Below are 24,059 nucleotides of genomic sequence, written 5' to 3'. Positions count from 1 at the left end.
ATTAAAAAGGGAAGCATGTAGCTCTTTTCTCTACAGAACAAAGCAACAGCTACACCATTTCAATTCTGAAGTTAACAGAATAAAGGTACAAAGCACATCTTGAAAATGGATGAAATAAAAACTGCAGGCATGGAAAGTCAATTTAATCGTTTTCAGCAAAAAGTAATTTTATTACTGCTGGATTCTGAAGCCTTAACAGCAGAGGACTGTAATATGCACATGAAATTGCTTACTATGATACTACTGGGAGCTGCTATAGAGTTTTCTCTTGCTTATGCATGTTACCACCAAAAATATCAATCAGTGGTATCACTGCTCAAAATAATTACTATGTTATGCAAAACATCCAAGTTAATTGGAAAATAATTGCCCCATTCTCACGAAAACAGGCGTATGTATATCCTAATTCAGAAGAGACCAAATCTCATAAAGACCTATTGCAATTGTAACTTGAATTTTCTGATTGCATTACATTCTCAACAGAACACCAGTATAACAGATGCTTTATCATCCACAGACAAAACTGGCATATATTCTAATATTGGTGATTTAGTTTGCCAAGATATTAGACAGAAATTTCATTAAATTAGCTTTCTTCTTCACAAAAAATAATTTTATTCAAATATAATTACTGTATCAATGTTGAAACTTAATTTTTGTAACAGTCTTCTTGAAAGCCAGCCACCCACTCCACTCAGTGCAACAGTCTTTTTACTTACTTAAATGTAGAAGAGAAATCAATTTTTATAACATAATATAAAACTCAATTTTTTATTAACTGCACGGTGGATTTTTTCTGCACCTACAATGAATATTACTTTCTCGGCTTATATTTTGCTATCTTCTAGAAAAATAAATTTCCTACATCTCATTTTTTGGATGGCCACTCCAATTCTCCCAGTGGAGCTCCCATAATGGCACTCCAGGCCGAGCTAAGCTCATGGGGGCACAAAGCCCCTCCTGAAGCCATGAACAGACACTGCTCTCCCCTGAAGCTTGGCACTCACAGCCTGCCACTCCTCAGGGTGGTGCAGGCCACACCGACCCTCTGCTTTGGGCTACTCCAGCATCATCTGTTACATCAGCTCTAAATCCAGCTGGAAAACAGGCAGCAGGATAGAAATTAATAGATTTTTTAATTAAAAAGGCAAGTGAAAGAATTGAAATCATTTTAATATAGCCTTGTTTTCCTCAAAGATACATTTTTCTTTTTTCTTGCTTACAAAACGTACCAGTTAGGCACTTAATGAAATTTATCAAAGTCTAACCCCACAGAATTGCATCCTTTATCTTGATGATATTATGAAGATTCTTAGTCCAACTAACAGGAAAAAAAGTGGATTTCTCTCAAAATATGCTATATGATTAATGTGCAAAAAAAAAAAAGGTTACAGAATGAGGCCTATCTTTAAATTATGAGATTTAAATGAATTTTATCTTTGTTTAAAAAAAGCCTTACTTCCACAGAATGAATAAATTATTCAATTGATATTCCCCTACTTCATATATCTGAATGCCATTTCAGGACAACACTAAGAAAAATGAGACTTCATAGGGGACACTCCAAGAAGTCCAAGTGAAACAGTGACAATGAAATTTCTAGGCACGTTGAGCTAAAATGGCACTTTTATAAAATGAAATTTGCTTATAAAAATGACATAAAAAAGAGAAGTATGCAAAATAACTTTTGCATTTTTTTATTAATTTTCAATTGGCATGATCCTGTTGGACTGCAAACTTGGTCAGGCCCACTACAATCTTTGACCTTAAGAATTCATCAAGATTTTTTCATTTGCTATATTATACACCTATGAGGAGAACATTTATTTACTGTTAATACACCAGAACATGAGGAAAGCTGTCATTTACGTGTTTTTATTACACTTTTCCAACCTGTCTCACAAAAGAACCATTCAGATGAACAGAAAGAGGAATGTAAACGCACAAAAATCTAAGTCAAAAGGTCTGCATTACTGTGATAAATTCATCAGTTGTGTATTTCTTCTCATGAACTTTATGTTTCCTTTTGAACATCTCTAAAACAGGGGAACTTTTTACTCCACCCTATTGTACAACTGTGAAAAAGAACACGGGATATAAACAAATTTTACAAGTTTAAGAAACTCCATGCTTCTTTTTAATGAGTGAAAAAATTTCTCAGGTCATACCACTGTGACCTAGAATCCCAACTATTATCATCATCACATGGAGCTGTGTACAGCATCTAATATTGTTATTTCTGGAAACATTATGTGGGCTTAGAAGAGGAAATAAAAAAAAATCTTCTTGTATTCAGGATGCACTCTACAGGGTACAGCTTGCATAAAGGTGTTGATCTGCCTTCTGAGAACAGCATTTTTGGAATATGTGAAAAATCACAAAGGTTCTGGCAGTAAGCTCAAGCAATACAAAAACTAAAACACACCCAAGTTCAACCCCATCTTGGTATATTTTATCAAAGGCAGGAGGAGATACAATTAGGATGGAGTTTCTTCAAAAGAAAACTATCATTGAACATGAAAGGCTTAGCTGTGCTTCTAAGTAAGAGTTGGAGAAAAACATTTGTTCTCTTTTTTAAAACAACAAATAATATACACATGAACCGTAAGAACTACCACAGAAAAAAATATATACCATGGACAAATATTGTGAACTTCAGGAAAAACTATCAAAGACACTTAAGGAAACATAGTGAGAATTTATTTGGAAACAAAAGTTCATTAGACTAGATGGAGTTCAGCAATACATTCGTAGGTTTGAGGGAGGGAGAAACACAAACCAAAACCAACAACAAAGTTCAGCAAACACATAAGCATAATTTATTTCTATGAAGAAAACACAGACTTAGCTCTGCTTAAGTAAGTATCTGGCTGAGGGTCAGGTTTTATATATAATAATAATAATTCCTAATCTCTAGAACAGCTTGAAATGGTTCATTTTTCCATAACAGACCCAGAGGGTCTAGGTAAAGTGAAAATCTCCAGGGATGGATATTCCTGCTTAAAGGGAAAATGGAAACTCTCATTTGTTATCTCTGCCACTATTCTGAATAAAAGCAAGAAATTGTGAAACACAGGCATGTGGAAACATCATCCCCTAGAAGGATCAGAAGTGAATCAAAAAGTGATTCTTGTTCAACTTAAAAATATGCCAAAACCACAAAATCAGTCAAGTGAACAGAAACTCATCAGGAAAAGCAGAATTCTTGTAATAAAAATTTTGGAGTCCCAAAAGGAGTTTTTAAGCTCTTTTGGGAAGGGGCTGGCTAGAATCCTGAGCCTGGCTGAGTTAAAATACAAATACTAAATCACTGATGAATACTAACATCTGATTCTGGAAAAAATGATCAGTGTTTTTTTGAATGCTTCTAGAAGTATAATGTATTTCAACCTAAACTAAAAGCCAAATAAAAGAAAACTGTAACATGTTTGCATTTAAATTATTGAATGAATTCTCTTACCAATAAAACAGAACAGTTCTTACAAACAGGATTCTAAATGCTGCACTAATAACAATCAGCACTGGAATTCAAGATACCAATTCAAACACCACATCAAGGCATGCTGGAATATCCCTAGTCAAGTCATCATTTAAGCATTGGCCTAAGTGCTTTCATAAACTGGAACCTGTATGCTTAGTCATAATAAAGAGTCAGTGTTTTCATCAGTTACTCAGAATTCTAAGACAGGTGAGAATCTCAGAAACGGGGATAACAGGTTAGCTGTCTTACCAGCAGTAGTCCAGAAGATGTGGAGGAAGCACTGGGATGTAAATATGTTGCCAATACATTGGATATAACAATGCAGCTGACGCATGAACACAAGCAGTTAACTAAAAATAAAAATACACACACAGAATTGGCAACAAAAAAACCATGAATAAAAAGAAAATACAAAATCTTAAATTAACTTTAAACATGCAAAAATCTTAACCTCCCCAAACCGCCTCTTATATAATTTTGTAAATTACTCTGAATTGCAAAAACACATCCACAAAGAACTCTGATGTATGTATACAAGCACAACATCTGCAAGAAGGCAAGCTAACAAGTCAGTCCTCCCTGCTCAGCTATTCTCTTAGAAAAAGGGAAATAATCATGAATTGCTTGATACAGTCATGGTGAAACATGAGCTCTGCCATGAATACACAGCACTGAAGTGCACCCCAGTTTCACTGAGCGGGAAAGACTCAGGAGAGTTTTCTAGTCCCCATTTCTACTATATTTAACTGGAATTGATCTGAAGCTGCATGAAACCACAGAACAGCACTAAACTCAGAAGCAGGATTAACTCCTGTTTGTGTCACTATCTTGATTTCCAAACTACCTTATAAAAAAATCTTAAGTGAATATTCCCTGTTACAGAAAAACATCTTAATTACAATTTTCCAAAATTCCCTTCCCAAAGCAGAGAGTTCCAAGCCTGGCACAAGGACCACAGAAAATGAAGGATTTCTTGACCAAGAAAGGAGGTGCTACAAACTGCTTACCACTCCAAATGGACATCTCTGGTTTTCTAAAACAAACAAGAAAACACCACAACCACCACTTCACCCCCAAAACAAAGAAACAAATAAGTGTAGAATTCATTAGAAATGGGGCCAAGTTCATTCCACAAGTGAACAAAATAATCTTGCAATATGTAAAGAATTCCAATTTAATCTATTTTTGCTATAAGGGATCTCTCAAATTTCATTATTTTAATATGCAGGCACAGAGTGACAACTGAATGAGAAAAAATCCAGACTGTTCACAACATGGTAGCCTATATCCATCCCATGCAGCACTACAAATCTCAGAGAAAAAGGGGAAAACCATTTTAAGAGAATGACCCACGGAGAAGTTACCAAGCTAATGGAAAAGAAGAGGCTGTCCTAATGTTTTGTATCACAACAAAATTACTACCCGAGTTTAACTTGCTAATAGCACTGTTTATTAGACATGAACTTTCACAGTAACAAAACAAAGAGAAAAAATAAAATGTAAATCCTGCCCATACAGCAAGTGCTAACACATTATGGATTTTACAGGGAAAAAAACAACCCTCTTTGTGGAACAGATCAGCAGTTAAAGTGTTCACATCCTGGCTGTCTTGGACATTTAGATTTGTAAATAAAAAATTACACTACAATTTTGTACACGTATTTTTACACTAAAAATGAAAAAAGGCAGTTATAAGACCATTGCAGCAGAAATCACAGACAATTACAATTTGTGCAGCCTAGTTTGCTCAGCCCTCAGATTAATAAAACACGATTAAATATGGAAAAGAAGAGGGTCTGAAAGCTCCTGAGGGATATCATTAGGGCAAATTGCCAAAGAATGAAACATGAGCCAGTCAGGAGAGTCTGGAAGCTGCAGTGGTACCAAGGGACTTGAATGTTCGACAGTTGGAGCTTCAGTAATGTGTGAACTGCAGGTTAAGGTATCAGGAGACTCTGCTCACTGACACACAGAATGTCACTATTGACCAGCGAGCTGCCCCAGCCTGACAGCTACACAGCAGAAAGCCAAGGATATCATAATTCCCTATTTAAACTCTTCCTTGCACATTAACATCTCCTTTCTTAGTTTTACACCACACTTCTGAAATTACTCTCATTTGGACTTATAATAATGGGTATTTTAATAATTATTGGGTTGTTACTATGAATTGATTTGGGGAAGAAATAAATGAGTACCTTCTCCCTCTTCTACACAGCGGGATTTATGAGGTTTATTTCCATATTATCTCTCTGTGTAGTTGAACTAACACAACTGTTAGCACAGTCCAACTCAGCATCATGTTTTTTGCTCTTTCACTCAGAATAGATGTGGTATTATTATTATGTCCACATACTTTTGTACACAGTACATAAATTTCAAACCACAACAACCCATAGAAAAATCAGGATTTCTTGTATTTTAATCAGAGGCTGCAATAAAGCTGAGCATACAGTTATACAGGATATCCCCTGATGTATACAGTTGCCTCCTCCTCCTCTTAATAGGCATTCTTAAATTATGAATTAAGATGACTATACTATTTGCATGAAGAAATTTCCCTATCTTATGCATGGCTGTTATATTTTATTCTCACTGTAACAGAGGAACTATGCAATTCCTTAAAAACATCTGAAGTTTAATTAACTTGTTTTATAATCTGTATTTTAGTGTGGCACTCCCACTAGCATCTATTTACCATTTATAATTTTTAATCTACTATTTTTTTTTATTTCTAGCAGGAAAGGCAAAGATTTGATAACTTACACATCAAGCTTTTGTTGTACTGTTCATCGCTTTTCTATTTAATAACATCTTACTGTAAGATCTTTTTTAAACATTTCCCTCTATGCTGTTGCAGTATGTTTCTAAACATTTAGTATGCCATGAATATGTTTTATAGTTTCCTGTTTACAGCTTGTAACACAAGCAGCTATGGGATTGTGCTGCTCTTCAAACCATACCACATTTTATTATTCTGCCAACTCTGCCTTTAAGCAAATATTGATAAGATAATTATGGATTTCACATTAAAATTTGCATACTTGGTGTAAAATATCGCTTTTTTGCTATTTTTGCTGTTTCAATGGTGACTGCATTTTTCAAATGCATTGTTATTTAAATAACCTTCCTCTTTAACTGACACATCCACTCCACAGAACAGAATGGGAACTGCTGTGAGCCCTGAACAATGCTGCACTTAAGGAACCAGGCAGTTCAGGAGATCTGAAAAGCCAGGTACCAGGGAGAACTCCACCATTTACATCAGAGCTCCACAAAGGTGACACCAGGTTTGGGGATGCCCAACAGTGTCCATGCACAGGAGCAGAGCCTGGCAGGCACCTGCCAAAGCTGCAGGGCACATCCTCAAACAGAGCACCCAACACAGGCTCCCAAGCAAAGAAATGAAGTCTGTTGCTCGACCAAGTGGGGATATCTTCTGCAGAAAGCAGTTCCTTACACTATTTAGGCACAAAGACATCTCTCTGGAGTCTGTCAATTGACTGCTACCTATTCAAAAAGGAATTAGCAAGAACTCCCTTAAAAACATACGTCACAGATCATAAAAATCAAATGGGTACACGTTCTCCTAAGTTATCACGAAGCTGTCTTCAGTAGATATTCTCCCAAACCATCTTGAAGTTGTTCTCAAGACTGTGTCCAACCCTACCTTCCACTGACAACTGGATATAAACAGCAGCTGTGAACTGTGATTCCTTTTACAGGTAGGTTTTACATTAAAGGCAAAAGCCTCTGTCCAATAAAATTTGCTGTAAGTTTATGTATGCACACAGATATATCATTGCACAACTCTGCAGTTCGATGAAAAATCTTAAATTATAACAGACGAGGGCTGAAGAACCTAGTTTCTGCAAATCTCTTAATTTATTTCCTGGTTTGAGGAAAAAAATTATGTTGAGACATCCTCCTGTAGTTGATTTCACTACAAAAGATCTACTAGAGCTGTGTTTCTATCCATTAAAAAATGGGCAGACAGTTTTTAAGTAAAGTTTTGTCAGCTGAAACTCATTTGCCAACACTCAACAGAACTTCTAATTCTTTTGCTTCCATCAATTTTGATATTTAGACTGCTTTTCTCTATTTTAAAGAATGTCTTTTAGTTAAACAACTTTTATTTTCAGAAATAAAGCTAATTATTTTTTTAAAACTGGTTTAAATAACGTGGTTTTTAATTACATGAACAGCATGAGAAATTATTTGAATTAGTTAAAAGCAAAATTCTAATCTTCAACCCTTTCACAAATAAACACATCTAATTTGAAATCTCTAACATTTACATTGGGCATAAGAAGCTTTATGTCTTTTTCCATCAGCAATAGGCTTATTAATAGTACTGAGTCAAACTGAAAGTTTCTAGTCTGTTTCTGATCTCTCCTGATAAGATGCTGCACCCAGAATCAACACATCAGCTTTCATATACTGCAAGGAAAGTAACTGGTGTTTTCTCCAGAGTACTCCAGTGATTCTGGTGCAATAATTTTTATCTTTGCCCCTGCAAAAAAAAAATTCTGAAACTACATGCCCAGTGAAAATACATTCTCACCAATAGTGGGAGACCACATACAGAATTTGTTAAAATTCTGTATTTTTGTATAATGGTTAAAATTAATGAATTGCAAAATTCATTACTGGGTGACAGAAAACTGATTACTACCAAATCTCAACAAGACTGAAACAATGCTCAAATTCTATAGAATGATGAGTTTCTTTCTACCTTATGGCAATAAGCAGAGAGTTGGGAAGGTTGTTGTTCAAAATCTATGCAGTAATGAACATGAACAGCCAGGAGAAGTTTTAGTTCAAGACTTGATCAAAGCAAGTTTACCTGCTCCTGGGAACACAAACAGTGCAGCTCCTCCCCTCCCTCATGTGGATGCAGTAATTCTGATGTGTGTATCTGCTACCCCCATGCTCACTTCTACCAATGAATCTTTCTGCTCTGTATTTCAAAGAGACTGATCCCTTTTTCTGTTCATCTCTCTTCCTTTTCCTCATTTCAGGTCTTGCTAAAACACTGTGACATGTCTGGAGACACACCACTTCAGCTCAAACATTTTCTGCAGACTTACAGATAATACTTATCTGATACCTATTTTTCACATAATTTCAATGAGTAACAAAAAATACCTGTATCCTGCACAAAAGGTATCTGGCAATTTCTTTCTATCAATATAAATTACTTTCTTCAAAGCCTTTTCTATAATCAAAGGTAAAAAGAGAGGAAGAGCATAGGTGGCAAGATTTGCACACATTGCAATGCACAAACAAGAAAGACAGAAACTGATTAGCAGAATCTTGTCAGAAAGCCAAAAACAGCAACAGAAGTTAAACAAATGCTAAAGTAAAATTAACCTGTGATTCTATAGAACCTTTCAAAATCTACTGTAAGCAACTAAAGAACTACTGTGATAAAAGCATTTCCTGAAAAATCGTCAAACACTGTCAATCTCTGTCAACACCATGTCCAGAAATGGGTACTGGTGTGCTCTCTCCCTCCTCCCTCACAGTCCCAATGGGCCAAAGAACTGCTTCCCTCCCACTGCCTTGACCACACATATGTTGAAAGATGCCCAAGATTCAGTTTCGTTTCGTTATCTCATCTACTTATTAATACCTATAGCAACAAACCCCAGGGGATGGGTCACAGTTTTACCACAATTACAGCAGTCACCATCAGCCTGGACCAACCCTTGTGGCTCCTTCCCCAATATCCCAGTTCACAAGAATTACTGAGAAACACTGTCTGCTTCCTGAAAGGGGAACAGTTGCATAGGTGAAAGGAAGCCTCTCCTCTACATTATTACAACTCCTAATTTAAACTAACTCTATCTTAGAGGGGCAAACACATTTAAATCCTGTTTGATTGAGAATGAGATCAGGCCCATAACAGATGCTTTACATTTGTGGAGACCTACCTTTCCATCCACTTCTTGAATGGGGGGCAGGGCAGGGGGAGACTGCTGGGGAGTGAAAGTGGGAAGGGAGATCTTGCTTTGCCAGTTTACAAGAGAGCATAAATCTATTTCCAGCTCTAAAGATTTAACAGTCAGACTAAATGATAAACCTAGCTGATTCTGCCAGCACTGGTGAGAAATCAGTGAGGAAAAAAAATCTAGCAACAAAAGAGAACAGAATATATTGTCCAAGCCATGATATGCAAAGCCACTTCCATGCAATTCTTTAATTTAGCTCCTGGCTAATCATTTCCCATCTGCCATCCCCATAATCTTTAGGAAGAAAAAGAGGGAGGACCTTAAACGAGCCATAATGCATTTTCCTCCTGTTGGCAAGATGAAAATCCAGCTCTTCTCTCTCACAGGAGGGAGAGAGAAAGGGAAATATATTCCCAGTTCACAGATGAATATTTTAACTTTTTCCCTTCTAAAAATTAAAGATGTAAAAGAAAACACTTGTATAAAAAACTTATTTTCTCCCTGAATTGCTGTTGGTTTTTTTTAGGATTATTCACTTCCTTTTATCATTCTTTCTGGGGGAAGGAAAGGGAAGAGATGAGCGTTATTCATGATTTTGACAGCACTTCATATACAATCAATTTCATTCTTTTCTTGCAGTTCTTGATTCACAAAGCAGCATTATGGCATCATTCTTGTGCATTAGCTTGGAAGAGAAAAGAGAAGGCTGCAGACACGGCTTGTTCCTTGCCCGTGGCTCCAGGAGTGACATGCTGCCCAAGAACGGAAGCTGAGCAGAAAATAGAACTGAAGTGCTAGTAGACAGGTGAGTGCTCTACAAGGAATACCACTGACATACTGTGCCTACACCAGGGACCCACAGGCACTTACATAGATAATCAGAGATATCTATATAACAAAGTAGGTGCGGGTGCAGAGAAAAAACCATGTAACTTCATTCAGTTACTCACTGTTTTCATACCACAAAGGTTTTTTCCATTTTTCATAGATTGAAAATGAAACTCTTGGAAGTTAATCATCAGGTTTTATCCCTTACACACTAGAGATTGGGTTAATAGCATGTCTCCTTTGATACTCATCCTATAATAAACTAACTATGCTTCTTTATATCATCTGCTCAAAAATTGCAGTTTCCTCACATTTCTTCATTTCATCTCTGTATTTTCTTGATTTGTTTATTCTCATTTTGACATTCATTTATTCCCTAACTTCTTTATCTGTTCCTCACTCACAAACCCACAGAACACCATAAATATATACATCTTTCTGTTCCTTTTCCTGACCATCTCCTTGATGCATCCTTTCCTACTTCCTTCATTTTACGACCCATCTCCATGGAGAAAGAGCTACCCATCCAGAAAATGAGGGGGTTCTGCAAATGCTTCTCACCTCTGAAAGGAGAGCATCCACGAAAATCACTTTTATTAACATTTCTTCCTCCAAAGGAAATCCATGGCATTTTCTTCTGCCATCCACTAAGAAGCAGCAGGGACAAACTTCCTTGTGAATGGCTTACTTAAGACAATTTACTGTAGCAAGAGTAGAGATAACCACCAATGATGCTATAGCTTATCACTGGTGAAATGAGGGAAAAAAGAGTGATAAAGCAGTAGCAAGTATGAAAAGGGGAAATCTTGCCATACCAGCACACCAGACCAAGGGCTGGTATTACACTCCCTCACCCATCAGCAACTCCTCCTCATTGCTTTTGCTTCACATGACCACCAAATGACTCCAGTGGTGCTCTTTGTAGGAAGTGAGACAGTTCTGCTCAACAGAATAAGGACTCTTTACCTTTTAGTCCCCATCAGCCCAGCCACAAAGGACTCAGTTCCTAAAGGTTTCTCTGAGTCCCACAGCAGTGCCCACACTGGTTCTACGCAGCATTTGGTTCCCCCAGTTTCTACTGAATTGCCAAAAGCCATACGAAAAAGAAACAACTTTGCCCCAGACTGACTCAGTCTTGGAGCTTTCTTTTTCCTGCAAGTGTTAGGAAGGGAAAAATTAAATTCTGGAGCTAATTTGTAAATCTATCTGTCTACATGCCTTTTCTTTGAGGTTTGGGATTTCAAATTTATTTTTTTTACAACACCCAGTAATGAAGTTCTTCATGTTTCACATAGATGGCAGGTAATAGCAATTTCCAACTATTTACTGGCTTTTTCCCTCCTGCTCTCATTAAACAATTTTTTTAATCACATATTTCAATTTCTTTTCACAAATTCTTTAAGCAATTATTTCTCCTGTGGTAATGAGAAAACTATTCTGAACTTCAAGACTGAGACAGCTTTCCAGATCTGGCTGTATATTCAAACCCCACTTTATTCCTACTGACATCCCATAGTCTCATTGCTGCAAATGTGCTCCCTACAGGTGTCCCAATGGGAACTTTACTGCACCTACAACAGTTTACCCCCCTGCTCAGTTATCTTAGACTGCCTACACATGAACTATAAAAAAAAAATTAAATGCCACTTGTCATTTACTTCCAGACCAAATGGCCTATCTGACGTTATATTCCAAAATTAATTCTAATTATGCTTCTGGGAGCACAGTGAGTATCAGCAGAATATCCATTCTGCCTTGCAAGTTAATGATAAATTCCCATCCATTTCTTGACTTCTAAGAACTAAATTTAGCCCTTGAACACTTCCAGGTCACATGAATTTGAGATATGAATTAAATTTTAAATCTGTAATACTTTTTCCTAGCAACTACGGACAGTGTAACAAGAGCTGAACAAGACTAATGAGAAAAGAGAATAAAGCCAAGAGTCCAATTCACTGAGGGTATCTGGGGGCAACTGTAGAAAGCTCTGTTCCCATGCAAGCAACAGTAAAAGTGATTCCACAAATGTATGTGTGTAAATTTATATGTATGTGTGTAAATTCAGTGCTCCTTCACCACCCAAACAAATAAATCTGTATTTTTTGTTGATATTTATGTCTGGTTTTTGTAGGGCTACCAAAGAAACCCAGAGCCATGCCAAGCAGAACTTGTAAGCACCGTGCTCTGAGACACGCCAGGCTTGTATTTCCCAAAACAAATACTGGTCAAAGCAGAGATAACATTTAGACATTTGCTTTAAAGTGTAGCATCCCTTCCACCTGCCAGTGCTGGCTGCAGAAGATCCAATCTAGTTAGCATATTCCTGACAGGCTGCTGAGAAAGCTCCTGTCAGACACTGGCCAGCCGGGTGCTGAGACGGAGCGCACAGCCCCAGCTGACTAGTTAGGGAGAGACTGCAGAGGTACAATTACAGAGGCATATGACAAGCTTTCATGCCTGAGTGACTTGAGAACCGATGACATGGCTTTAAACAGCAATCCTTCCTACCTCCGGTCACAAAACAGCAATAAGTCAACTGATGCACTGTTGTAAAATCATGATTTATTCCTTTGCTTTGAATACATGAGAGTGTGGTATGATGTTCTGGTAGACTACCACAGCAGGTGCACTTGGGGCCAAAACATCTAGGGCCTGCCTCCAGCATGCATAAAATCAATGCTGTAGCTCAGCCTTCCTGGGAAAGCCAATCCCAGCACTTTAATAATTTATAGAAAGGCCGAATTAAAAAATTATTTGCACTGAAACTCATACAGCTCCATGGAACTAATAAGAATACATGCAGATGCAGTGACGTGTGAGGAAACATACAGCAGTGCTGTGAAAGAACATACAGCCTGACATTTAGGAAAGGTCTTCCTTTTGCTGCTAAAGGGAAATAACTAACAGCCACCTCTGTGAGTAGATCAATCCCTTTGTTTCATTCATCCTTTTGCTTAATCCAAAGCCACATAATTTGTTTCTCTTTCATAGTTTACTGTTCAAAAGCCAGAAATGGTAATTTTTGCTACAAACAGATCTTACAGAGCATAATCCTCAGGCTAGCTGAATCCATCTCGTTCTAACACTAAGCCTGAAGCCAGCTGTGAGGTTGGTGATAATCACATTATTAAAGTGGTTAGGAAGTCTAGCTAATAAAAGAATCAACAGTTAGGGCAAATAATGACCCAGAAGCTACAACAGAATGGAGTGGTGAGAAGTTTCCACTTGTATCTTGGTAGGAATTGGAAGGACTAGCAGACAAATATCTACACCAAAGGAATTTTTAAAGGGGATAAACCCAGAGAAAATCAATTTAAAGGGAGATGCAAAGAAAACACAACTGCAGTATTCTAAAGATGCACATAAAACAAAACCTGCTTGCCTGAAATAAAATATAAGCTGAAACATCCTAAAGATGGTTCTTTTTTTTCTGTTTTTACATTTTCTTTTAATTAAAAAACTCTACTCAGAAATTTAAAATAGGCAACCTTATTTCCTTCTGTTTTTTTCCTCTACAGTAAACCCTTTAAATATAGCAACATGTTTTGCCCCCTTTTTCCATACTAGGAATGATCCTTTACTTGAATGTAATGGCAGTATGAAATTAATAAGGTAGAAATGGTAGACAAAGAATTCCTGAACATAAGCTAAGTGCACTTTTCCATTCTTGGCCCCACAAGAAGGGTGAGGAGAAAGTGAGCAAGGCCTTGAATTATGCCTTTTGTTATCAGTCACTGCCCTGAGATAGTGAACCGAAACAGAGCTGATAACTTGAAGGTGACATCACAACCCAGTCTCCATGAACTGACATAAACACTTGATATTCAGTTAACCCCAAAGATAAAACACAACTCCCTTAACAGAAAGTTGTGTTTGACTGCAATTTTTTTGAACAAATAATCTTTTCTAGTATCAAGCTGTAATTTAGGAATATCAAAACAGGAACTTTGTGCCAGTCTGCTGTGTCCTGTATGCAACAGCAAAAAAGCACAAAGCTTGCAACGGTTGATGCCCAAATACACTGTAGTACTTACTGTACTACATCAAACAATCCCCATGTAAAAGAAGAAATATCTTTTGCCAAAAACACATTTAATCATTCTTGGCAATTCAATTAAATTCTTACAGGTAACACTGGAAAGTGTTTCATTAACTTTTTATGCTATGTTGATCTGTAAAGAAGCAAGCCATGCATCACCCCTGTTCTGTTTATGAAAGAGATGAGCAAGCAGCACTTCTGTGAACTGAAGCTCTTAAGAAGCCAGATATATTTTTCTATTTCTTTTTTTTATCAGAACTCACTAGTTCAAGTGAAAATTAACCAATCCGGTATCAAAAGTGGATCCAACATGATACGAGTTAAGTAATGCCAGGAGACTGAAAAAGCAACCAGAGAAAAAGTGAAGTTGATGTGCTCTCTCCTTTTGGATTTGACCTGCAAGCTACTATTTACATTCACAGCTTGGGGACACTCTCCAGGACATCCAAACACCACTACAAATGTCTGGAAAGTGACATAAATTATTTTCAAGTGAAGACACGAGCAAGATGGCTTTTAATTCATAAAAAAGGTTAGGAATCAACAGCCAAAGGTAAACAAAGTGGAAGTTTCTCACAACTAGAATATTCTATCTGTTGTTGCATAATGACTTCCAAAGAGAAATCTGACCATTTAAATAAGGTGGTCTAGATCAGCACAGTCTAATTCTGGGACTTCCTCTCCTCTTGTCACATCACAGCACTAGAGACCAGCTGAGATGTTCAGCCTAACAAAAACAAGTCCTAAGCAGATCCAAATGTAGGCTGAGAGAACAATTCTAAATCGTGTCAAGCAGACGGACACGTGCTCACCTGCAGAATGAATCTTCCACGAGCTCAGAGCTGCCATCAGGATTCCTATCTCCTCTCTACTGGAGCAGGAAAACAGGGCTGACTGGGGCATCATTGGAGCTGAGCTTTTCTAATGGTTATTTCTTCTTCCCCCCCCCCCTTTTTTTCCCTTTAAGTATAGCAAGCTTTGTTTCAGACTAGCAAAGTGAAAAAAAAATTCTGATTCCACAATTTTGCTACATCATGTGAATTTCTGCTAAGACAGCTTCTTTAAGAGAGCTTTCCCTTCAAAATCTATTTGCCCATTCAGGTCTTATTACTTTGTTGTAATGCACAATTGTTTCCCTATCCATTTCAGAAAGGGGAGGGGAGCACGGAGAGGAGGGAAAAAAACCTGTGTAATAAAATATGGAAATTTCCTAAGAAAAAGTAACATCTTTGATGGTTAAAAAGTCTATCATAGACTAGTAATGTGAAGACTGTCTAAATTAATTTAGTATTTATTTTGCTGGTTTTCAGTTGTTCACATGGATTCTGCTTATAGAACCCCATGTTTGCTTCACTCCAGTTCCCAGGACTGACTTAGCTCCACACCCTGCAGAGCACTGGCAAGTGCTGCCTTTGTGCACTGCCCTAACTGCAGTGCTGCTCACAGACCCAGGAACCAGGGTTTATTTTTTTAAACACCATGCTTTTTAAAAAAATAATAAGGCAATTAAATAATTGCTACTGCACCTAGAATTGTAAAACCTGTCAGCCTTTTAGGGCAATTCTGAACCTTCTCTATCTTCAATTTACTTTTGACTCAAAATAAATGGAAAGGATTTTTATCCATTATTTATAACCAAAGAATTCTCACTCCTTACAGCACTTTCAAGTCTTTGAAAACAATATTTTTTAGTAATATATCCAGCCTTACACAGCCATGTGTTCATTTATTTGGTAGTGCAATATGCAGTGCTCAGAAATACAGAATTGATTTTCCACCACAGAGAGCAGATTACACAATATGTTCTAGGCAGCATTCTTCAAAAAAATTTAGGTAATTGTGCTTAATAGGCTAAAGATTCTGCATAAGAACTATACTCTGTGATTAAAAATTGTGCTTAATAGGCTAAAGATTCTGCATAAGAACTATACTCTGTGATTAAAACTTGGTTATTAAATGAGTGTCTTGTACCGATGCAAAATTGACTTGGGAGTATTTTCAAAATACAGGGGATTTTAAAAATCTGTAAGATTCTGTGAAGAGTAAAATAAAATGGCATCTGAATATTTAGGTATACTTCCAAACAAAATGCAACATTCTTTTATTAAGCAGCCTAAGCAGGCATAAAGAGGGAAAAGAAACATTTTAATGTGGGCATTAGCTCAAAACCTTTAATTAAAAAACTGCTATTTTGAGTTGTACATTATTGACAGTCTGAAGAGCTGCTCCAAATCAGAGATATTACAGTGTGCACTCCCAAACCACTCTTACAAAGATGAATCTACCTATTACCAGGTTAGGATAGCAGCTATTATTAGGGACCCTTGATTTCTTTCAAGTAGCTCCAATGGAATAAGCCACAAGTGAATAATAAAGATCTTATAATAGCTCTTAAGAATTCTTTTTAGGTTAGAAGGCACAGAAATGAACTCGGGAGAGTTAAAGAACTCTCATCTCCTGATAAGAAAAATAATTAACCTGACTTAATGTATCTGAGTAGGTCTTACATAAATCAGACTTTTGTACTTCAAGAGCCAGACTAAAACCATATATTAGAAGAGTATGTAGATATTGTCTTATAAGTACACCTGGAACATATCTAAAGCCACAAAGGTTTGCAGGTCATTTTGTGAAATGTTCAATATATCCTACTAAAAGGAGATGTGTGAAGTACTTACAGTGCTTAGTTTGCTGGAGGTAATAATGATTCGTCTCTCATGCAACATACTGGCATAAAGTTGCAGCATGTTGTTCACATCCACAGCAACAAAATATTCAGTGAGGTTTCTCTGTTTGAATAAAAAAATGTTAACAATATAGCAACAGTAATAGCCAAGTGGAACATTTGATGCCTATTACTTGTGAACATTTTTGTCTAATTAATAGGTGGGAAAAAAAACCAACCCCAAACTATTAAAGAAATCCCTTTGCACCAAAATTTGTTTGCTTTAAAAATAATTAATGGGGTTTTAAAGCAAACAAAAAGTTAACTGTGGTGTAAGTTATTAATATTTTGCTCATTTCATTACACTTGTGACTTAGATTTGCCCTTTCATATTTTCAAATTCAAAAAAATATGAGATTGGGTATTATTCAATATATGCTTTTAAGGTGACCACTACTTCAACCCAGGAACAGATCTTCCACCACGGTGGTAACTGTTCTGTCACAACTACAGCAATAAAACTGCTCCTGTGCCAGGGTTTCCCACAGTCAACACATTTTACTCCATTTCAAGTACAGCAAAACAGCTTGTTGAACAACACCAAGCTTTTGCTTGAGCTGTGTGTGCCAGGACATCAAACATCCCACAGAACCGGTGGAAGGTGCCGGGTGCAGCCACCCTTTTCACCCCTGGGAAGAATCCCACTCTGGGGCTTGAACAGAGGCAAACTCACCAGCACCTTCCATTAACAGTTCAGACATCAGAAAAGTGGGGGAAAAAGAGAAAAAGGGTGGGAGGATCTCTGTGTTCCAGCTGAATGTAACCATTATTTCTGCAGGGCACAGCACCAGACACACACAAGTTCTGAATAAGCTAAAATAGCTACCAGTAAAATTGCCTGGGAAAACAGCAAATTTCTGTAAACACTGGAGAACATGTATGAAAATATACTAATACAGCCCTCAATATGCACAATATTTAATTTCACACATTTATTATCATATCTGCAACCAGAGCTGCTATTCATCTCTCCTCAGGGACAACACTATTACTGACTGTTCATGTAGGAAGTCTACCAAGGATAGGCCCCAGCTGAAGGACAGACATCAACAGTGGAATCGTACACTAACATTCTATTCTGCTTGTGGCCAACACACAGCAGCAAGGTCACCCAGCCCTGAAAAAACAGCCAGGGCAAGATGAGTACGAAAAGCTTCAGGGTGGAGTGATTTCCTTTCTGGATACATTGCAACATTTAAAAAAAAAAAAAATTGAAAAGACAAACAAAGATCCAGTGGTCAATTCAGTTTCATTCAAATTTGTAAACCCACTATTAATTTCAAGACATGGAGTATCAGAGTTATTCTTGGTCCACAATGCATAGAGTTTTGGAAAAGATAAAAAACAGAGATTTAGGGCTACAAACATTCATTTTTAGGAAAAAAGCCTCTGGTCTTTCAAATGTTACTTTTAAGAGGTTGTCAGAGGCTGACGCAACATGAGAATCTCAGTCCAATTTACCTTGGACACCCTCTAACACTGCACTTGATAATGGTGTGCTGATTCTCTGTCGGAAAAGCTGTATTAAAAACCAGTTCACAATCTTTTACAGACCAATTTGTCTTTGGGAGACAATCGCAGTTACTTCTTTGTTATAGCTGAAAAGTTACTGCTCCTGAAATACATGGGCCTTACAACAAAAGGTAAAAAAATTCATTTTATTGCTAACTTACTGTAATTACCTCATCTCTTCACTCCTTGCATGTTCTAACTCTCCATTAGTACCTTACTATTTTGCTTCATACTGAAAGGATTAGACTTTTATTAGTGGAATAAAAAATAATTATAGAAAGGCACCTTATAATTACTTTACCTTTCTCAAACTAGAAAAATAAATCTGCACTGGCATCATTGCAAGATCCTTGATCAGCCATATGCCCAGCTAGATGCTTTCCCCTATTTTCTTCAATTTAAGCCCATAACACACCTTCCAGCCTCCAAAACTCTACTTTATTAGAACACCAAGTAATAAGAGATTCCTTAAAAATTGAGGCATTCAAAATACAAGGTGAAACAGACGAAAATATGCATTTAAAATATAAAAATATACATTTAAAAACTAAGTCCTGTCCTGCTCAATGAGCCCTAGCAACAAGTGTCTTCTCCTTTATCCCTCCATCCAACACCCTTTCCTGGTTTCTGGAGCTGTAACATGGTCCATGCCACCTCCTCAGAGTTTTCCACCGGCACAGATGTACCCTCAGTCCTCCTCTCTGCTACCAGCACCCTCCTGCTCTTCTCCCCTGGTGTTTCCTGATTCTGGGTCCTTCCCTGGCACACCCCAATGCCAAGGGGGAGCAGCTCCCTGCTGCCCCAACACCACCATTCACCAGGAACCAGCTCTGGGGCACTGCATGATTTTGGGAGCCCCCACAGCTTAACTTCCAGAAGGAAGTCACTTTAGAAAGTGTAAAAACACACACCTATACAGCCATGCACAATTCCAGATTTAGAGGCTGGAGGGGGAAAAAAGGACCTTTCAAAGCTCTTTTATGAGATGCTACCTAGATAAACACCTCATGGAGAACGTGAGCTGAGATTTCCCATTTGCAATTTACCCACAGCATCATCCAGGATACAAGCCTTCACAAAGAAAATAAAAACCTACAACCCAAAAAAAAAAAAAGAAAAGCCCCAAAACCCCTGTTCCTGGTGCTTGGTTAGCATTCAAGTGTAGGCAGGTACAGTATGTTTTCAAAAAGCCTGAAACAATGCCTTCTTGCACAAAAAATGACTGCATATCTTGATGGGTGAATTTGCAGCTGAGCAATGCAGTGTTTAAAGGGCAAGTATGCAAATAAAACACAAGGTGCAGAAGTAGAATATATTTTATATAAGTAATCCTAGTAAATGCAAAGAAGCCAAGTAACTATGAGTAAAGGGTGGATATAGCAGTGGTCAGAAATGCCCTGTTAATACTTTAAAATGGGTTAATGAATGCAACATTAACTACCAACTAAAGGTTGCAATAACAGACATCAATCATCTCTAAAAACAGTCTTGGAAAAAAAAAATCTCTTGATAAAAGCAAAAGTTCAGCCTAGCCCAAAATGAGGTTAAATAAGAAATGGAATACTTACACTTTCAGGGATAGTTGGCAATCCAGTTATATCAGGAGTAATGAAATACGAGTGCTAATTGATGGGAAAAAATAATTGATAATTTATGCACACAGGAAAAAAAATTCTTTTCCTCAGAACCCAGCATTTAGGATTTCCAACCCCATCTGTGTTTAAGCAAATAGCCATTTCTCTAATAGCATTCTTACTGCTGCTAGACAAAGAATTAAGCAGATCACGACATGAAATGACAAGCTCTGGTTCTGCACAGCACAAAACCAAGGGAACAAAATGCTGGGCTGCAGTTTTGAAATAACACTGAAATTAAGCCAGCTTTAAATGTTCTCACAAGCCTGAGAGTAGCATTGATTAAATTAAGCATTGAATTAAAAATTGCAACAAAAAATGCTAAAGGACAAAATGTAAATTTAGAATGGAAAAGAAAAACCACTCACATGAGAAAAATATTTAGAACAGAAATATTATTACTTGATATAAATTCTCTTTCCAAACATCTTTGAACCAAAAAATGTGGTAACAAAAATGCAAGATCTGAAGCCTGAGATCCTGCAATGATTTATGAAATACATTAACAATTTTATGCATCTTAGTTTGAGGCCATCTAGGATGTAAATATAAAATGGGTTAAACTAAAACCAGATGTAATGTAAATTAACTCTCATTAATCCAATGCTCCTATTAGTTATCAGACATGGATTTAGCTCAGTAATTTTAAGGCATTTTTGCATGTTAGTCTAAATTTTGAAAGAGAAAAAAAATGACTGCATGCTAAATAAATAATTATTGATTTTTAGCTTTTGTTTTCTACAGAATGTTGCTGTTTTTTCAGACTTTTGTTTTTACAGTATATTTTTGCAATTGTAATTAGCAACACAGACATAGCTTTCATAGTTCTCAAGTCAAACTTGAAAAAAGATATACCAAAACTAAGACTATAAGACTTAAATGTGTCTTGCATTCAAGAAAAAAAAATAATACTATTAAGTCTGTGTAGGAGACTTATTAAACCAGCTTGATACATTTAATAGAAAATTTTCCCCACAAATTAGGTCATTTGGCAATAGTTAAAATTTAAGGAAAAAACTGGCTTAAAAAAGGCATCCCATAAACATCATACCACTTGCACAATAAATATCACAGGTATTGTTTCCCATCAACACAGGGAAAAAAAAATTCTCTGCTCAAGAGAGGAAAATATTCAGATTAAATTCAGATAGAATGCCTGCATTCTTCAGAAGTATATTGAGAACAGAAAATTATTTCCTATATGTAATAAGGTCACAGAATATTTATCAAAAGATTTCTCAGTAATGAAGTTATTAAGTTAGAGAAGTAATTATTTCTAATTAACAAAGTAATAATATTTCACTCATTAAACAGAAAAGGAAGCCAAATCTATGAGAAGCAAATGCTATTACTGCAGTCATTAAGAGTCATAAAGCAGCAAAAATACTGTGGTATGGAGTCCTTGCACATCTTTGTGAACTCCCTTAGGAAGATGAATGACCTTGGAACAGATACTAAATTAATAGTTGTTATCCTGTATAAAGTTTTCTCTAAAAGCGACACTGGAAAATCCAAGTTTTGCTCATCAGCTCAAGGGTTTGATTTTTGTAGCAGTTTTTACCAAAGGATTATGACACACACACACATAGCTCTGAAGCTGGATTTAAACAGAAAAGGTACATTAATATTAGATGGATCATTTAGGCCAAAGACAGCAACAGAATTCCCCAAAGGACAGGGATAAATAAGCCTCAAATCAACAGAGATGTCCTATAGCAAGTGATTATTTCTTTAATTATTATAGCTTTTAGATAGTCAGTGCCTTTTAAACTCACCGATACAAGACAAGGCTGTTTTTTCAAAACTTGCTCACTTGCAAAAATCATCTCTTGGTTCTTATGCAAGATGAGAGAAAGATTGAACAGTTGACTTTTGAGTTTTCCAACAAGAAAGGCCAAAGCTGGCTCTACTGCTTGTAATATTCCATGTTTAATATACTGGCTGAAAGTAAGTTTTACTCCTTTTATTCCTCCCCATTTGAAATCAGACTTAGTTAGCCTTCCCAATAACAACATTTTTAAAAAACTAAAACAAACAGAAAAAAGTGACCTAAATTATTTTTAAGCTCAGGCTTCATAGAACACATGACTACCTCATAAATTTCAGCTGCACACTATTTGTTACTAGGGCCAACAGGTGAGAGTACTTAGTCCCTAACTAGACAAAGGCATTTTGACCAAAGATTGCTGGGAAACACTACATATCCAGATATTGGATGTAATTTATTCATGGTTATACACACACAATCCTAAGGACCACTGTGGTCTGCCACCCAAACCCTGCTGCAGGATCCATGAGCCTTTACCCTGCAGCACATGTGAGTGAATGAAATCTGAACCAGACTGATCCTGGCACAAAGAAAAGCAACTCAGGATGTCATTTCTACAATTATTTCTTAGATTGTAATTTCTTTTTAAGTCTATGACTATTGATGGTTCCAGTCTAGCTTTTTTTACCATATCTGAGGACCAAGAAAGAAATACAAAAGACTAGAACTGCAAGTGGCAATAAATATTTCCCTGCTCCCTGCAGCATTACAAAAACAGATCCAACAAGCACTGGGATTCCAGCTGACCCATTCCTCCCTGCTCTGTCCTATCTGAACCCACAATATTTGCTCTACTGTCCCTGCAGCCAAGTGTTTGGCAAGAGGTTTGCATTTCAATAGCCATTGTTCAGCAAGAAAGATTACAAAACTCCTTGATATAACTGGGAACAAGGCATAATTGAGGAAAAACAATTCCAAAGTCAGACAACATTGAAATAAACCCAAGAAGTATCGACTTTATGGCAAGCAATCTGTCATTTCAGTGTAGCCAGCTGTATTCACCAAGACAGCCATGTCCACATTCCCCACAACATTCATTTTGAGGTGAGCAATTTATGGACAAGATAATTATGAGAAATACAAGGGAAAATATATCTAAAACTTCTTTATGTCCTTCCTCTTTAAAACAGGAGTTTTAAAGGACATTTTACAAAGCATTTTAGAGTTGCCAAATTATAATCGGTTGTAATACTACATTTAATGATAGCAAAATATTATTTGAGATACAGAAGTATTTTTGGCAAAGGTGCTAGGAACAGAAACGTTACACTGACAACAGAAAGAAAAAACATATCAACAGAAACAATTCCAACTGCAGCCTCAAATCCAGTTCATTGTTTTGGTGAAAAACAACACACAAGACTGGAAGGACTTTCAAATACAGTCAATTAGCACTGTATGTGGTAGGAAAATACTAGGTCTATATAACCTAGTGAAAATACAAGGGATCTGAAACATGAAAAATTAAAATAAAATAAAGGTAGCATTAAGTTAAGCAGCAAGGATCAGTAACTGCTGGAACAGAAGTGGTAGACTCCATTTTTCCTGCCTTCATAATAGGGCCAGATGCTTTTCTAGAATCTGTGCTTACCTCAATTGAAGTATGGGGCTTACTTCTAAGATACATGAGCTAAGTCACAAGAAACCACACAATTAAGGTCAAGATAAATAACCTAACGATATTTCAGTGTGTGTGGAAGTGAAGCCTTTACAAAATCACTACTTCCTGTGTCCTGCAATGTGTGATGGCTCAACCAAGACCCAGCTGTTTGCACACGGTGGCAAGTGCAGTAACTGCACAGATGCTGTGAACATGCAAATGGCTCACAGACAGTAGAAGTTCTGTGCTGGCTTTGTATTTCACGCAAGCTCTATAAATGTGTTTAAACATGCGCTCAACGAGCTATTCTGGTTAAAACTTCAGGAACCATAACAATGACATATCCACTTTTTGATGTTTCTGCAGCAACACCATCTTGCCCCACTATCACCATCCCATCCCATATCACAAAAAGTTGGAGCACAAAAGCAAAGGAGGCCTGGACATGTTATTTCACC

At 36.9% G+C, this 24,059-nt stretch overlaps 1 protein-coding gene across 1 annotated transcript in view; it reads right to left on the bottom strand.

The window, feature by feature from the left end:
• The window catches only part of DENND1B (DENN domain containing 1B), a gene marked incomplete at its 5' end in the record, with an annotated part of 147,632 nt that overhangs the window by 53,137 nt on the left and 70,436 nt on the right, over positions 1–24,059 (bottom strand). Inside the window, 4 exons of the mRNA XM_031059156.1 lie at positions 3,731–3,831; positions 16,981–17,091; positions 20,108–20,161; positions 21,949–22,008. Of these exons, the coding sequence (XP_030915016.1) occupies positions 3,731–3,831; positions 16,981–17,091; positions 20,108–20,161; positions 21,949–22,008 (326 nt within the window). The remainder of the gene's footprint in view (positions 1–3,730; positions 3,832–16,980; positions 17,092–20,107; positions 20,162–21,948; positions 22,009–24,059) is intronic.

This window comes from Geospiza fortis, unplaced genomic scaffold (assembly GCF_000277835.1).
Source record: "Geospiza fortis unplaced genomic scaffold, GeoFor_1.0 scaffold229, whole genome shotgun sequence".
Taxonomy (NCBI): domain Eukaryota; kingdom Metazoa; phylum Chordata; class Aves; order Passeriformes; family Thraupidae; genus Geospiza; species Geospiza fortis.
Note: the sequence above shows the minus strand (reverse complement) of the source record. Positions and strands in the feature narration are given on the sequence as shown.